The sequence below is a fragment of the Falco naumanni genome, chromosome 19 (assembly GCF_017639655.2).
Source record: "Falco naumanni isolate bFalNau1 chromosome 19, bFalNau1.pat, whole genome shotgun sequence".
Lineage (NCBI taxonomy): Eukaryota > Metazoa > Chordata > Aves > Falconiformes > Falconidae > Falco > Falco naumanni.
Window position 1 is genome coordinate 990,555 of NC_054072.1, and position 17,269 is coordinate 1,007,823.

Sequence of the window (17,269 nt, forward strand, 5' to 3'; positions counted from 1 at the left end):
TTGAATCAATGTAAAGGTGAAGTCAGAGTCGTCTGTTGGCCTTTGTGTGTTTTCAATAATTTTTAGATAACCTCTTTGGCAGTGCTGTGACTAAATCAAGATTAACTATAACCTGCCAACTCACATATATAAGATAAAGAAGGAAGGAAAGATTTTCTGAACTGTTTGCAAACACTCCAGTCCCTTCTCTGTATTCTAAGCATTTATATGGCACGCAGCACTGAGTGCTAGCCTTCTACTAGTGTTGATGTTCAGGTCAGGAAAGAGTGGTTTATAGCAAAAATAAGTACTGGGGAGAAGAAAAAAAAGTCCTTCATCAGTAAACTGTGTGGTGGCATTGCAGGTGTGTGGTGACTATGTAAAAAAGAAGTCGAGGCGCAGCCTTACAGGCCACGCTCCCTGGCTCACATTCGACCTGTCTTCAAAGCGCTCATGCCAGGGGAGCCCTCACCAAGCACAGCTTTATAGCTGCAATGAGAGAAATCCCCCTCGCTCATCTTGAGCTCATTTGCTGCTCTGCTTTCAGGGCCTTGTGACTCCAGTATTGTGGTGATACCTAGAGCTCTTCTCCCATGCTTTGCCCTGTACAAGCACAGAAGAACGGACCTTTTCCCAAAGAAGTTCCTTTGTAACTGTGATGTAAAAACTTAGGTCTAAAATAGTTTTGAAAAGGGCAGAGCTGTTACCTTAGGGGAGCTACTGTTTGTTCTTGGTGTGAAATTGGTATGTTTGGACAGAGGCTCCGTAGAATTTACGTGTTAGCTTGAAAACTGCATGGATGAAAGTTGTTCAAAGGAAATCAGCTACCATCAGGCAGTTCCTCTCTGAGGAGAAACTTGTCCTATCTCCGAGTGTCCTAGCTCAGAATGTTTACAAAACGCTCATTAAGGGAAAGGGGATTGCGAGATAGCAACAAATCTGGTGAACAGCTTACACTACACAAGATAAGAGAGGCAAGGCAACCATAGGAGAGAGCAAGCCATATCCAATTACTGAGACCTGGTTTTGGGGAGGGGGAAGGGGGAGACAGACAGGACGGATCACAAGTTTCAAGACAAGAGCTTCCAAACTTGTCATCTCTCTGTGACACAAGCCGTGTACAACCCAGGGGATAAAACCGCCACTTAGCCCACACGAGAGCTAGAGCTTGTTGAGTGCGGTTGGAGGCTCAAGTGAAGTCATGGATTCTGTAGTTCTCCAGCTGTGGGCTGTCCTCTGTGTCTTGGTTCACTTTGCCGCTTGCAGTCCCATCCTGAGCTTGGAGCACTCTTCCTTGGAGGAAGACGTGCCTCTTTTCGACGAGATTCTCTCCGAGCAGGATGGTGTTGATTTCAACACGCTGCTTCAGAATATGAAAAATGAGTTTTTGAAGACGTTGAACCTCTCTGACATTCCCCTGCATGAAACGGCCAAGGTGGATCCACCAGAGTACATGCTAGAGCTGTACAACAGATTTGCCACTGATAGGACATCTATGCCATCCGCAAATATTATTAGGAGCTTCAAAAATGAAGGTAAGATATGTGCATCTCTAGAAGTAAATAGAAAATGACTGTCTTCATAGTCAGCGTGAACTGTATTTACCAGGCATGGGGCAAGAACTGCACTAGGGGAAAAAAGGCCTTTAGGTGGGGGTGGCATTGGAAACAGGCAGTGAACACTGCATGTGCCAGGGTTACCCAGATCACACTTCTTGTGAGAAGGATCCTTTGTCCTTTGCTTTTGAGACTGTAAGGCTTTGGGGGAAGATGTTTCTTTAATGTTTGGGCAGCACCAAGTATAATTTAGAGACACCACTTTCATTATCCCTATAATGACACACATAATTTGCAATTACCTGTTCATTTTTCAAATGCATATCTTAAGGCAAGAAATGTTTTTACACTCTGTTCAAAGGTGCAATATTTTCCTATTATGAACTTAACCTAATACAGCTTTTTGTTAATATCCTGTCATTGATCCTCCTGAGATTTGTAACATTTTCTTCCTTTGGCATCTGAGCACGGTCCCAAAAATACATAGAAATACGTGAGGCAGAATTTTGGATAACCATGAGGTTTTACTTTGGAGGACTAGAACATTTCCTATTAAAAAAACAAACAAACAAACAAACAAACAAAAAAAAAAAACCCTGAAGAAGTGGAATTGTGACCTTAGGTAGGTTCCCTATATGTTTCTGCTTCAGCATTTCCCCTCAGTTCAAGATAATGTTTCAGTGCTAACATTCAGTAGTTTGTCAATACCTACTTGCACCAACACAGGTTTTATGTTAAAAACGTATTTCAACGAAACAATTCCAAATACCGATTCTCCACTTGACAAATACAAGTGCTTTGGTTCGTTTTAACTACTCAGGCACACACGCAACTATTGAAACTGCTGTGGGACTTCTCTCATCCTTTGTCGATTGATGAAGTATAAATATATATGTATTGCTTTTTCTCTAACATTTGCAGTTTCAAAATGATAACTATAAGGAGAGGCTACATGTAAGTAATTTCAGTTTTGCAATGCAGTGAGATGCAAGGAGAGAATCCAGAAGTTCTGTTCTGCTCTGCCCTTCTGCCAGGCCCAGGCACTCCTTAGCCACAACCTTTTTCTGGTTTGAAGAGTCACTCCATTGTGATTTAAAATCTTCTTTACATAATCTTTTCTCCAGTGTGGGAAAGTTTATTGAAGGTTTGGTGCAAACCAGTTACACCCACTGGTGAACAGTTATTCATCTGAACAGCCATGCCTGTCACTACTCATCAGCATAAATGAAAACACATGCAGGAAAGCGTGGTGTTCTTTTATCATTTTGCAGTATTAAAAAAAAATAAATGGGATAAAAATTGCCAAGTATGGTATGCTAAAGAATAAAATAGAGTGTGGTTTAGTGACATAAATCTGAAATTGTTCCACTGGCAGAACTGAAATTCTTTCAGATTTGCAGCACTGAAAATGGTACAGACTTGACTCTTGCCAGTAATAGATGTGGCAGTTTGCAGTTCCGTGCCATTCTGTAGCCATGACATTTGATGCCTATTTCATTCATCACTGCATGAGCTCTGCAGGGGATCAAGTAAACTTGGCTTAACTTTCTGTGATTTCAGTAATTCTCTCACCTCTTCCAATCCAAAACAGCAAGATGTGAAGTGAGACTGCTGATGTTAAGACAGCTTCATAAACGCGTAAAGTTAAAGGGACTGGGAAATTAACGTTTGTTATGTGTCTTGAAAGTCTGTATAAGTAAGAGCTATCCTTTTAATGCTAAACAGCTCTTTTGATAGAGAAATTAATTACTTTCAATGATATAGACAGTAGAAACAGACCATGGAATTTTTTTGTTTACCTACCCTGCTGAAAATTGGCAGCAATGGTAGTTTCATTATTATCCGTTAAATCCTTTATTACAGAAATATGCTGCTTGGCTGGAATTAGTTCTTTGTTTCAACGAATGAACTATAACATCACCATTGTAAATGGGACTGTTATCTTCTTAAAACTTGGATAAAGGTCTTAAGAGAAATTTTTCTTTCTGTGTGGACTCCAGTCTCCCTGACCCTCCTAGGGGTATACTGCTAACAGTAGGAGATACCTCACCCTATGGACTTTCTAGCTAAAGAGCAGAGTCACATCCTGACTCAGAAATGAACGCTTCTGATGCCCTGCTAGCACTCACCCAGCTTCTTAAGTATCATGTGGCTTTCCCCTGCCTTCTGGTGAATGAGTTGTGCTCGTCTTCTATATGATCAGGTGGCATTTCTCCACCCTGTCATTATATGTATCACTACAGACTTGCTTTAGCATATCAAGGTCTAGGAGACCCCAAAGATTACTTCCAGTATGGAGATGATAGCTAAGCTTGAATAGCATTGTATTTCAGTTCACAGTCTGCTCCTACCCTGGCATTGTGCAGAGTATATTCAGCCCCCATCTTTATCAACTGACAGGTAGGGAAATGCCACCAGAATCACCCCTCATTTTTTTGTTTATGAGCAGGTGGAAGTGCAAAATGGAAAAAAAAGAAAAAGGCAGGTGCCTCAAAACTGGAATTAAGTAGGACAAGTCACATGCTAAAGTTAACTGCTTGCTTAAGTGCACTGGTGGAGCATCGCCAATGCTTGCAGCTTTATCAGTGTCATTTTTCTACAAACATATCAAAATTGGAGAAGTCAGAGATGAAGATAGTAATATGTGACAAATAGGCTGCCTTTGCAGAAATGCTGCCCATAGTCTCTATGTCCTAATCTGTCTTCTGAGTTACAAGTAGACAGCACAGTAATTCAGCAACAAACACACAATCATTAGCTAAGATTTCTGCATTGTGTGAGGAAATGCATATTGCCTGTGTATAAACAAACAATGCAGATAGGACAGACAGCCTGACTGACAAGCAGATATTATGTACTTCTTATATGTTTTATTAACTAAAGCTGCCAAAAGTGCCTGGCTGAGTACAGCTGTTTGACTGCTCACTTGAAGCCCACTGAGTCTGTGGCAGAATTTCTGTTGACTGGCAGTTCACACAGGATGTTTACCACCTGCTCTTCCGAACCAGAGCCTTTACATCTTCTGAAGCAACTTTTCCTCCCTTAGTGCTTGGCCCTTCAGTTTCTGAGGGATATTTCAGCAGAAGGGAATACTTGCTAGCACAGAAACACTAAGCAGACACAGATACAGCCTGCTGTTCTTGCATGTGCAGCTTACATGTCACCCACCTCATGTTCACTCCAGTGCCATATCCTTCCTCCCTTCCTCTCCTACACCAATAAATGTTTTTTCCTTTTTTATTAAATAGTTGCAGTGCAGCAACCTAAAAATTATTTGTATTTCAGTATTAGGCAACACGTTTTTAATACATAATCCTTCCAGGTGACAAGAAAGTCCCTGGAAGGCATGGGGATAAAAGGAGAATCTATAAATCCAGGTTTATGGTCTTTAGCATGTCTGGGATCTGGCTGTCCTTAGACATCTAAAATAAAATGGGCCTTTTTTCCAAGTATGGATTTTGGGAAATGATGAAAAACCACTCTCCTGGAATCGTTTGACTGAAACCAACCAATGCAAAACTTGTCAGATGACCTTCGGTGCATGTTGCTGAATGTATTGACCCTTCTAAAATACTTGATCTTTGTTGTTTCCAGACTTGGCTTCCCACCCCATTGGTGTTACAGGAATCCGGAAATACCCTCTTCTGTTCAATGTTTCCATCCCTCACCATGAAGAAATCACCATGGCAGAGCTGAGGCTCTACACCTTGGTGGAGCGGGACCAAATGCTCTATGATGGGCTTGACCGGAAGGTCACCATTTTTGAAGTGCTGGAAAATGACCACATGGGGCTAGGAGACGAGAGAAAGACAGTGGCACTGGCATCCAGGCAGATCTATGGCACGAGCAGCGAGTGGGAGAGCTTCGAGGTCACGGAAGCCATCAGGCGTTGGCGAAGGGCAGGGCTGACCACGCATCGGCTGGAAGTTCATATAGAGAGCAAGGAAGGGGAGGAGAAGAATGGAGAGGGGAAAATTGATATCGACATCAACTCTGAGGCTAAGCATGTGCCCCTGTTGATTGTGTTCTCTGATGACCAAAGCAATGACAAAAAAGAGGAGAAGCAAGAGCTGAATGAAATGATAGATCATGAGCAGCTCGTGGACTTGGAGAACCTGGAGGTTGGCAATTTCCACAGCCAGCCTGGTGAGGAGGCGTTGCTCCAGATGCGCTCCAACATCATTTATGACTCTACTGCCCGAATCCGGAGGAACGCAAAGGGCAACTACTGTAAAAAGACTCCACTCTACATAGATTTCAAGGAGATTGGCTGGGATTCCTGGATCATCGCCCCAGCGGGATACGAAGCTTATGAGTGCCACGGAGTATGCGCCTACCCCTTAACAGAGCACGTCACACCAACGAAACATGCCATTGTCCAGACGTTGGTTCACCTGAAGAATCCTCAGAAAGCTTCCAAGGCCTGCTGCGTTCCCACCAAACTTGATCCCATCTCTATTCTCTACTTAGATGCAGGGGTGGTCACCTACAAGTTCAAATATGAAGGCATGGTGGTATCCGAGTGTGGCTGCAGATAGTAGTAGGGAACGCATGCACGGGGGAGGGCACAGGGGAAGTATTTAATGATTCAGTCTGTAAATTTGTACATTTCGGATTTCCTATTTAATAAGGTTATTTAATGAGGCATGTACAGATAATTGTATGTTTCCTGTTATGGGGAGTGGGCAAGTCGTACGACCGTAGGGAATGTATATTTTGTTCCATTGCTTGCTTCTTGCTGTTCTTTGCTGTCCAAATTATGACCGAGTCCCTCTTCCTGTCAGGGCATAGAGCAGATCACTGGATCGTTTGGGAGGGCTCTTTGTGCCAAAGGGGCACATTCAAATTCACAGAAATAAAGGCATATTTTTGTACTTTATAAATGTTGATTGGCATCTGTAGGGATTTCCAGAGCTATTAAAGATAGGTGAACTATGGGCAATACACACCTAGATTGTTTAGTTTTGTGTAAAATCTTTATAAAGATCCTTACATGCTCAGATTATTTTTTTGAAATTTATCTCTGTAGATCTGAAGTCCCAATAATTCTCAAGCTCCTAAATCACTAAGACACAGCAAGGTGTTAAACTTTTTTTCCTTTTTTCTTAATTCTTCCTTTAATCTTTCCCTGTCTCAGTTAACTGGCAGGGGTGATTTGGCATCTGGCGCGGAAGGGAACCATTCCCTTTCCCATCTTTCTTAGTAAAGCAGTGGCCCCAGGAGCAGTGCCAGGCACGTTCAGTGCTCTCACAGGCAATGGCAAGAAATTCCCCCTGTGCATGTTTATTACAAAAGCACCCTGTGTAGAGCAGCGCTGGCTTTGTCGCATTAGCCATGTGTTGTCTCTCAAGGGCCAAAGCTTTATGTGGCAGAAAGAAGTGCAGGAAATTTCCTGAATCCTTGAAATTGTACCAGTTTATACCAGCTAAGAAACTAGTCCCTCTACCCAGTCCAGTAAATTACATACAGTACAGCTACATAAACCAATTCCAGTGGCCAAGTAGTATTGCATTTAGTCTGCAGAGAGCTAGACAGAAAAGGAAACGCCTTCGTGTCAGCTAGATAGAGAGGATCTTTCCTTTATGTATGGGCTGAAGTTGTCAATTCATAAAGGTATTGCCCCCCCCCCCCCTAAACTGTATATAGTGGAGTCACATGCCATGTTTCCGCCACTCTTCTGCAACAAATCGTGGTGATAAGAAGGTGTCAGAGCTGAGAAACAATAGACCCGTCACTTTATTTATACTAAGCTGCAAATTTGTCAGATTCTTGGGAAAGTGTAAGTGACGTTGACTCTTTTAGCCTGTACCAGAGCCTACTGTACTGTCCCTGCATGTGTTTTACACTTTTAAGGGTAAGTTATCTTCCTTGGAAGTGATAAGGGTCTTTGAAAGAATCACTCTAACACTTTGTGGGAATGGACACAAAAGACTTCATCACGCACTAACTAAACCCAGTTTCACCTATTTTCACACATACTCTTCTGCCTTTCCCATAATTTATTGACCTATTTATTGACCTGCCTTTGTAAGATAATGTAGAATACAGAATGTTTTATTTTTGTGCTTGTGTGTAATCCCACTTGGATAAAACCTTGTACCCATCCTATTCCACATGGAATCTCTCTGTTGAGTTGTGCTGTGCAGAGATTGGTGTTGCTGATTTTTTCCCCTCCTAGATGTCTGTAAATACTATATACCACAGTTATCATCCTTGCTTGCAGAACTGTTCAGTCACTGGAGTGATTTAAATAGCATTCTGGAGCTCGTACGGTCTTGTCCAACGTATAACTACTCTTGCAGGGGTATCGTTGCTTTAAGTGGTCAGCTGCGTAGTTTATTGTAGAGTTGTGCAGTCTCCACTCGTGCTGTGTGTTTCCAGATAGTGGGCTGTGCCATGCGGCTGTACTGCTTTCTGCCTGCTACAGATTGCACCCTGTGAGTGACTGACACCGCTCACAGACCTTTCCCCTGAGCTACACTGCAATCTTAGTCTGTGGTTAATGGCACATTAAAAGAATTCATAAGAGGTGTGATATTTCGCTCTGCTGACATGAACTGCAGCAGCCAACGGTTGAAGTGTGACCACATAGATCCTTTCAAAACTATCCACAATTCTTATGAAGCCATTTGCCAAGACAAACCATTCACCTTGTTAGGAGTGATAATCCAGCATTAGGGAGATAATCCGACATTTGCTTTTATCATCTCTTTTCTGCGACTGTTCCTGTGGCAGTGATCTGACCAGCGGGCTTTTTGCACCACTGTCCTTTACTGAACAGTAGCAACATTTCTGAACAGTGTGTAGGGTGACCTGTGCCTTAAAATTCATAAGTAACCCACTGTAATCACTCATAATCACTATAAATTTTCAAGTGACCATGTAGCAAAGCAGAATGGTTTCCTGTACACTCTGTTATTGCCAGAGATTTGTTGTAACATAGTACAATGTGAATGTGGGTGGGCATGTAATTTTATCAGTTAGTAAACCTGCATGTGTGAGTTTTAACAAGATCAGTAAAAATATCAATGATAGCTTTTTAGAATTAGGAGCCAGTCAGTCTTTTTATATTGTTAACTTTTCTTTATAAAGGAACAAGGAGTGTACTGCTGATTGAAGAGGATTTCAGCCAGAGTTTGTGGTGAAAGACCGTAAAACATGAGATGTATCCCACTGTGCTGTTTTGGGAGAAAACTGGGCATCTCTTGAATCCTTCAGCTGCACCTATGCTGTTCGTAACCTGAGATGAGAACTACTGAGAATGGTTATTTCATTTATTAATGTGTGTCTGTTAGGACTGCATGCCTGCTTTATGAGCAAAACTTTACCTTACTTTTACCTTACCTTTGAATATAATTGTGCAAAGACATTTGCTGGATGTTCATGCAGTTAGATGGCAGAGATCAGGGAAAACAGCATCCCAAAAAATGGGACAGTTATTTTGTAAAGACTTTTCCCTAAGTAGCAAATTAAGGTTGCTTCTGCAAATTCGGAAGTACTTGGCTTAAAATACACCTGTCCATATAGATATGACATTTATTATTATTACAAATAATGTGGTGAGTGCATGACAAGAGCTATGTGTTACTGGTGCTACCAAGCTGTAAGAGCTGCTAATGTCATAAGAAGTCCCTGAAAAAATATTCCACTGCATGTTTTCATTTTCTATTTCTTTACTCCTGTCTTCCTTCTTTCTTCCTTCTATCCATCCACATTAGTACTGTGATTTCTTCTGTTTCTAAATATTTATTTTTCACATTAAATAGTAGTGTGCATTGATTTTCCTTTAATTTCTGATCTATTTTATATCAACATGCTAGCAGATGCTTGACTTAAAAGTGCAAACCAATTTTAGAAAGATTTGGGAAAATATGTCTTCAGTATGGAAGTATCTATCTTTCTATCCATCCATCCATCTATGAATTATTGCATATAACTAAAGGAGGCAGCAACACTGTCTCACCAAAATCATCAATATCTGTTGGATTTTTGCTTTCATCTGTTTCTAATTGAATATGTATAAGAAAGCGTAAGCAGATATGAAGCCCCTTCTTTTGCTGGACGCTGTATAGAATGCCAGGCGGTGCGTGCAGTCTAAATAGACAGGACAGGCAAAGGGGTGGGAGGAGAAACAAGCAAGAGAGACAGAGAGAGGAAAAGCCTGGATAACCTATCAGCAAGGGAGCTGAGGGAAGAGCTTTGGTCTTGGATTGCTGCTCTTAAATCAACACACATGATGCCTCCAGAAGAGCATGAACTTAAAAGATATCTTACTCATTTCTTGGCCTTTGAAGAAATCATGGTAACTGTGTCTCCTGTGCAAACACTCAGCACCGATGCCAGATTTCACGAAGCACTTGAAAGTTTGAGGTTCCCTTAAATGATTCATATCTCTTAGCTCTCTGCATGTGGACTAAAATTCCTCAAACAGATTTCTTCCCAAAGCTTTCTGGCATTATCCCTTGAGTGTGATCCCTGGAGTCCAGCTCACTGTGATTCCCCGCATAGCTCATTGAAGATAACAGATTCCTGGCTTTTTGAGCATTAAAGCTTGACAGCTCAGCATGGTTTTCCTGCCCCCGCTGCCCCCGCCCTGCCAGCCCCTTGCCCTGGGGAGATGGGTAGTTTGGGGCGGTCTGGGGAGCCTGGGGAGGAGGGGGGAGCCCCACACTGTTCTGGCAGGAAAGCAGGGCACCCCCTCTCCCTAGCAGTAAGTGCCTGGTGATGGCTCATGGTGTTCCCATTTGGAGGTTCCCAAGTGTCACTCTTAAGGAAAAAAGACTATTCCTGAATATTGTGGACACATACCTCTTTCCAAAGCCAGTGGGCCCCACCACGTGAGCAGCAATTCTGGAGCTAAAGACATGGGGATCAGCTTCCCCAAAACTGAGGTAACTTAAGAAAAATCATCTCCCAAAGCAACCACCATCCAAAGTAGCAACCAGAACCTTCTCTTCCCGAGCTCCAGCTACTGCAGTGCCCTTCTTAGACTGCCCAGAGAGCAAAGCGAACCAGGACCTCCAGCAGTCTGGAAATAGCAAAGGATCCTGCAGGTTTTAACAACTGGGGGCGGTTTGGTGCCTGGCTTACCTACAGCACAATGAGAGAGGTTCAGTTAAATATTTTCTGTGAAACACTGAGCCAAACACTAGCAAAATCTACCATTTTTTTAGGGAGAGGAAAAAAAAGAGAGGACGTTTTCCTGGCATTTGAACATCTGCTTCAGGCATTTGAAAAACTACAGCCAAGTGTTAATTTAAACTTCCTTATAACCCTGTTCAACGTTTGGAGTGCAAGCACTGTTAATAGGATGGGAACCAGGGTGGTGGTGGTTTGCTTACTATATTGGGAAACAAAGCCAGAACAAAACTAGCTTGAGATAGAGTTTTTGTTTATACTGCTGACCCATCTGTCTTCATTAATGCACTATTTACAGGAAAAGTTAAAAAATTAGCTTCTGCTCCTTCTTCAATTGCAACAGCAACAAATAAAGGCGGAATGGTTCATTTGCCCTCAACTAAAAATGGAAATTCTTATCAGCACCCCTTGGAAGAAGAGGTTTATTATATGGAGTGTATTATTGTTGAATATTAGTGCTGGAACTAGGCATTTTGGCCAGAGCTGTGTATTTCTAGCACAGTCAATGTCAGGAGTGAAGAAGTCAGAGAGGTGCCTATATTACAGAAAGCAAAAAGCAGCCACAAAACATGACCCATGTCTTACTCTAAACTCTTGCTTTGACATCTAAGGGAGAAATAATGTGGGGGTTTTTCTCCTGTATTGGCCCACACAGGTGCAATATCCCTGGCTGTGCAAAGGATCACATTGAGGCTAAGCCTTGACATGGCATAGAAATCACCCGGGCTGTTTCTGGCACTGATACTGGATAAAGAGAGGCAGCGCGGGAGGATAACCCTTTGTCTTACCTGCAAGTAAAGGGACAACACATATGCACTTGAATTTCTAGAGTTTAAATGCCTAAATGGGAACAGATGAAAACCACCCCAAATGTGTCTACCCTGAATGTTCTTCAGACAAAATGAGGCAGGTTTGTGACAACCTGTTATTAAGCCATTTTAGCTGGCCAGGTCTGGTCACATATTTAGTTGGCACAGCTGTAACCCAGAGAGGACCTGAGTTTATGGCCTAGCACCCCTGGACATTTGCTAGCGAAAACAGACTGTCAAACCTACTGCTGTGCAAATAAACTTCTTTAAAAGCACCTTCTCAGTAAGAAGAAAAAGATAAGTTTTGCATTACAAGCCCACTGAAATAGAGACATCCATTAAAAACTCAAACCCAAACTCTCTATAAACCATAAAGCCAGGAATTTCAAAAGGGCAGGCAGGTTTATCAGTTATCATCTCATTTGCACATCCCACTACAGGGGCAAGCTGAAAATGTCATTTGAAAATGACCTTAGAACCCTGGTCACATTTTAGGAACAAATCTGGCCGCATCTCCTTCATCTCTTCATCCCTGTCTTGCTCTTCTTCATCCCACTATCACTCTCCATCTGCTTTCACTCAGGAAAAATACACTTTTTGTCAGGCTACGTCTCTGCAAGCCATTCCCTAGGGAGCAGGACTCGAGGCACCTAGCATGTCTCGCCTCTCACAGAGGAGCAGCTTTGTGGGGAAATGCAAGGCTGTTGAAAGCAGTAGAAGGAGCAGCTGTTAGAATTACTGCTGCTTTTCCCAGATAAAAGTGGAGGGAAACGTCCACATTTTGATACCCTTGTCAAGAAGATGAATAGTCGAAGGGGGTCCAGCTCTTCCTGCTGAGGTCTTGGAAACGTCTCCTGCAACAACTGAGTGCATTTGCTTTCAGAAGCATGCTAGTAAATGCCAATTTCCTCTCCTGCCTCTCACAGAGTCACTTCAGATGTCAATAAGAGCTGAATTTGTGCTAGCGGTTAGCTGTGAGAATTTCTGCCTCCAACCCCATCTCACCACACAGCATTGCGGGCAAAACTTGTTACGATATGACTGCATTATTCCAGCAAACCGAGTTACTTTTTAGAGCAGATAATGCCAGAAAATACAGAAGAGTTTTGCTAACATATATACTGCAGTATATCCAGCTCAGGGTAAATGAGCTTATGTTGGCAATAGGGAGTTTGCTTACTTATTTTCTGCTGTTGGATACATGCCCAATGTGATCCTGTTCAGAACACAAATTAATCGACCTCCTGCTCAGCATTTCAAGGGCTTAGCAGGACCTTTGAATGCATTTTTTAAGTAAACAAAGGAAATATGAGGGATAAAAGCAATCAACATGGCTGTAATAAAGGAAATCATATGAGAGGAATGGATTTCCGTGACATAGAGCAATGGTTCCTGAAAAGAAGGGTGAGGTTTTTTCCTAGCTCCAAATACTACATTTTCTGTGGTGGCGTGAGGTATGGTCCAAAAAGAAAATACAGCGTATTTTATTTTAAATCAGCAGCTGAAGTACCATTAATTCAATATTTGCATAACTGTATCTCACAGAAGCTGCTGCTTGTCATATCTGCAGCGACTTTAGGATGAGGGGATGCTCATCGCAGCACTAGAGCTCCCCAAACAATGTCCTGCAGGTCTGTGTGGCTGAGACTATCCAGGATGTGAGCTTCAGATGGTGTTGAAAAGATATGTGTCAAGTTAAGTGAGAAGGTTTAAATACAGGGTGGTCTCTGAAATCAAGTACAGTAGCTAACTAGCAACGTGGCTAAACAACAGTCCACCCACCCCCCCCCAGCTCTCAGGTTTATGTTGGCTTTGCTGTAGCAACTCCTTATCTTTCCAGAGATTAGAGCATTTTAGATCAGTTGTTGTGAGATTGGGTGGAATCCATTTCCTGAGCTGTCACCACTGGCTAATCAGGCGGAGTTGAAATGCAAAGCTTTGGGAGAGTGGGAAAGCAAAACCTGTTATCCTACAATAGTGAACGTGCTCTGTTTGCTTTTATCATTACCAGATTTTAGATGCCTAGCTCAAGATACTGATACAGAGAAGCCTACAGCCTGAAACATAAGCCAGCTGAACTGTGAGCAGAGCAGATATCTTACCGTAGGAAAAATGAGCCCTTTTACCATTTCTACAGGTACTGGTAGCTGGTAAAACTGTTCACCTGTTATTGCTTACTGTGCTTGCTCTTCACCAGATCTGCACTATGAAATCCCAACCTGAATTTCCCCATGGGTTAAAATGGGAGTGGGGATCCATGGGAGACAGAGACACACAGTTAGGAGGCTAATGGGCTGATCCAACTGTTGAAACAGTGTAAGTGATTTGATTTTGGCTTACAGTAGCTGGTTGCTGCTGAGATAGACACAAAATAGCATGACATCATGCAAATCCAACCTGCTATATAAATTTTCACTTATAGCTTTGTACCAATTTTGAAGTCATTCTTTCAAGGAAAGCAAGTTGCTTTCAAACACAAAGCAAAGTTACTTTCCTTGCTGAACTCCCTCCTTTTCCCTTGGGATTTCTCTAGCTCACATCATTTCTTGTTCTTCTGCACTCCTCTGCCAATCGACGACTTACACCAGCTGCAAATTTGGCCCAATAATATTGATTGCACGTCTTGTGCTTCCTCTGTCCACCCTAATTAGTGCATTAGAGATAAGCAACATGCCCTGAGGAGCGAGCTAATGGCAGAGGGAGCAGGCCATGCTTTGTGGGGCATGCGGCCTTCCTGATGGGGGCTGCCACACGCGTTCCTCCGTGACACTGTTCAGGGCACTGCATGCAACGCTAATGAGCTCCAGGACAGGCAAACGATTTAGACAAGAGCCTCAGTGAGCTCCCCAGAGTTGCATTAACCCCTGCTCTTACTGCAACGGAAAGGAGTAACTTTTAAGATAGAGCAGTTGGCTAAGGCAGACCCTGGTGCACACTGTGGTTGGCCCGCACACGGGAATGCAGCAGCCTTCGAGAGACTGGGTAGCCACTGGGAAGCAATAGCACCTCTGTGAACAAATGAATTGCACCTCTATATCTGCTTTCAGCTGTTCTAGCAATAACCGTCCCGCTTTTGCATCATTCTCTCATTCTTGCATCATTCTTCTCGGGGAAGAAACCAATGTCTTCACCACTGACACCAATGTTGTCAACACTTCTGGCCTAAACCCTCCAGCCTAAAGTTAATAAAAGGAAGGGTTATCTGGCAAGCCTGGCCGACCTAGTTATTATCGCAAATATTTATATCGTAGATTGGGATTCAGGACTCCCAAGTCTTTGTCTGGCTCTGCTTCATATGTGCTCTGCAAACTTTTTCAAAGGCTTCATTACTTTTGTGTTGTGTTTTGGAGAGCAAAAATCTGGGACTCCAACGGCTTGGCTTTCACTGGGACAGGAGACCTAATTAGTTTGGCTTGAGTGGTGAATGCTGAGCACTCTGCTGCAAACTCCTTTGCCTTGACTGGCCAAGGCACTGCAAGGCTTGCACTGGCGCAGGCTCACCTTCATGGGCAGTGGGCTCCTTGCTTGCTGCCACTGAAGCTAAAAGTGGATGAGGAGCTAAGACATGGAACAGGTCAAGCAAAAAGCAGTCTAACCATCTGAGCCCTACACCAGTGTCCTAAAAAGCCACATTACAAACCACATTACAGCTCCATCTCCCAGTTGTGATAGGGTGCTAGGGTGCTGTGTGCCAGCTGGTGTTTCTGCATGTGATTTCTTAACAGCCTTACAAAATAGAAGAAAGGCTGCTACAGTTTTATTTTTAAAAGCCATCCTGCTTGCCATTATCAGTGAGGCTTTATATTTGAGTGAGCAGAAGCGGGTCAGAGTGGATGACAGCAATTTAATCTGCTGTTGCTTTTCCATAACTTCTTGTGCTATCCTTGACCCTAAGCCAATGCCCTTCCACTGCCAGCTACAGGAAAGACGCAGTCTGTGGAGCTAACGGGTTTCTAAACATGTGTCCCAGGTCTTCTACAAACTGTAACTGTGATCTATCCCCATTTCAGACTTATTTACGCAGCATTCTTTACACTGGATAGGAGGAAGGTGGTGAGGGAGCAGGATGTTCCTACTCCCCCAGTGGAAACATCCTTTCCCAGGATGTGACAACACTCCAGTTTCCAGTGGACATTTGACCTTTCACTCCTTGGCGCTGCCTGTGTAGCTGTTGTGTTGGGAACAACTGTCCTTGGGATGCTTGGCTGACCTCCTGACTCAGAAATGTGGATGCATGCAGGGGCAACACTTGGCAGAATTAGAAAATCCATCCTCTGAGCCCCAGGAAGGGATGCACAGGGTCAAGGTGTCACTGAAAAGACTCAAAACCTGCACTGGCCCTAGGGATCAAGTGTGGACCTCATCCAGAGCATGCAGAGCACAAGGGGAGCCTCTCCGGCTGGATGGCAGCCTGTGCTGGCTCTTATCGGGGAGCCGAGGAAGGAAACAAGGCCATGCTGCTGGGGAAAGGAAAAATTTACCTCTCACATGCTCAGAAAGCAAATGCTAAGCTGATGCTTATCCTCACTTCTTTAATAAGAGGTCAAAGCCTGGCAACTGCCTTGCTGGCTGGTTTTAAAATGCACTCGTTTGGAAATAGCTCCCTGGATGCAGCAAACAGCATTTCAGCCAGCTGAGATTAAAGGAGCATTCCCCTGTTCCCAGTCCCTGTTATCGGTACATTGTGTTAAGAGGGCTGAAATATCACATCATGTTTTTACGCGTGATAAAGCAAATTTTCACAAGCCACACCAGTGCCCGCTGACGGCACTGGGAGTGTCGTTCCCCTCTGCTGTGCAAGGCTCACCAGGGTAAGCTTGGCACGGGAGTGCAGGGAGACCTTTTGGATGGGATTATGCATGAAAAGTGAAGAAAGCTTTTTGTGAAGCTTCTTTACACGATGGACTCAAGGGGAAAACAGGATGCCTCCTTCTTGCTGAGCTCTCTGCTTGTAGGATGTTTCAGCTTGGTAAATCCTCTGATGTTTGCTAAAGGTTGAGCACACCCTGGAGTCTTGCAGTGGCAGCACCACTAAGGTCTCTCTGCTCTGCCCCACACAGCCTTAGAGGTAGGAAAATTGCACCCAAATTCGTATCACTCACCTGGTTGCTGTATTCAGCTGCAGTTAGAAGCGCTATTTCTTAAGAAACCAAGTTCGCAAATAACTGCTGAGTACTTCTGTTTATGGGAACTGCCTACTCAGAAGACTCTTGTAAAGGAAAACAGCTAGAAGGGTAAATCGTTCTTGGTGGAGACCATGCATGCAGTGAGCCTTTGGCAATGTGAATTATCCAAGGAAGAAACTGTCCCAGCTGGAGCCTCTGTGCAGTAATCACCATGCAAGTGCTCAGGGTCTTTATCTTCTTGAGTAATTCAGGATTCCTACACTTGCAAGTTTTATGTGCTAGAATAGATGAGCATTTTCTCCAAAGGAGTGCTTATTCGGACAACTCCTGTCCCTGCTTGCTCCTGCCCCCATGCTGGCCCTTGCTTTATCAGGATGCTCCTTTTTTGCCAGGTTATTTTTCCTCCAGGCCAGTTTGACTGTCTGGCTTCATAGCATCCCTGTGCTGCAGCAAGGTGGCAGGAAAACACAAAGAAAACGGGACAGTGGGACTGCTTCCAGGGAGGGTCTGGCTGAAAGTCTGGGGACTTTTTCTTCTCTCCACCTTGGTGAACAGTTATTCATACACGAAGTCTCAGTTTGGCACTCTTTTCTTCTTAAAAGCAGCCTGTTTTGGGGGTATTGTTCAACTGCCATGTAAAGGAGGGACGGACTGCATTACT

The 17,269-nt window shown here is 43.5% G+C and overlaps 1 protein-coding gene across 1 annotated transcript; it reads left to right on the top strand.

The window, feature by feature from the left end:
• Nucleotides 1-1,025: 1,025 nt before the first annotated feature.
• On the top strand, nucleotides 1,026-7,757 carry BMP10 (bone morphogenetic protein 10). Its single transcript, XM_040618184.1, has 2 exons — nucleotides 1,026-1,514; nucleotides 5,130-7,757. Exons 1-2 carry the CDS (start codon nucleotides 1,181-1,183, stop codon nucleotides 6,071-6,073), a joined length of 1,278 nt encoding a protein of 425 aa, XP_040474118.1. The 5' UTR covers nucleotides 1,026-1,180; the 3' UTR covers nucleotides 6,074-7,757.
• Nucleotides 7,758-17,269: the final 9,512 nt, after the last annotated feature.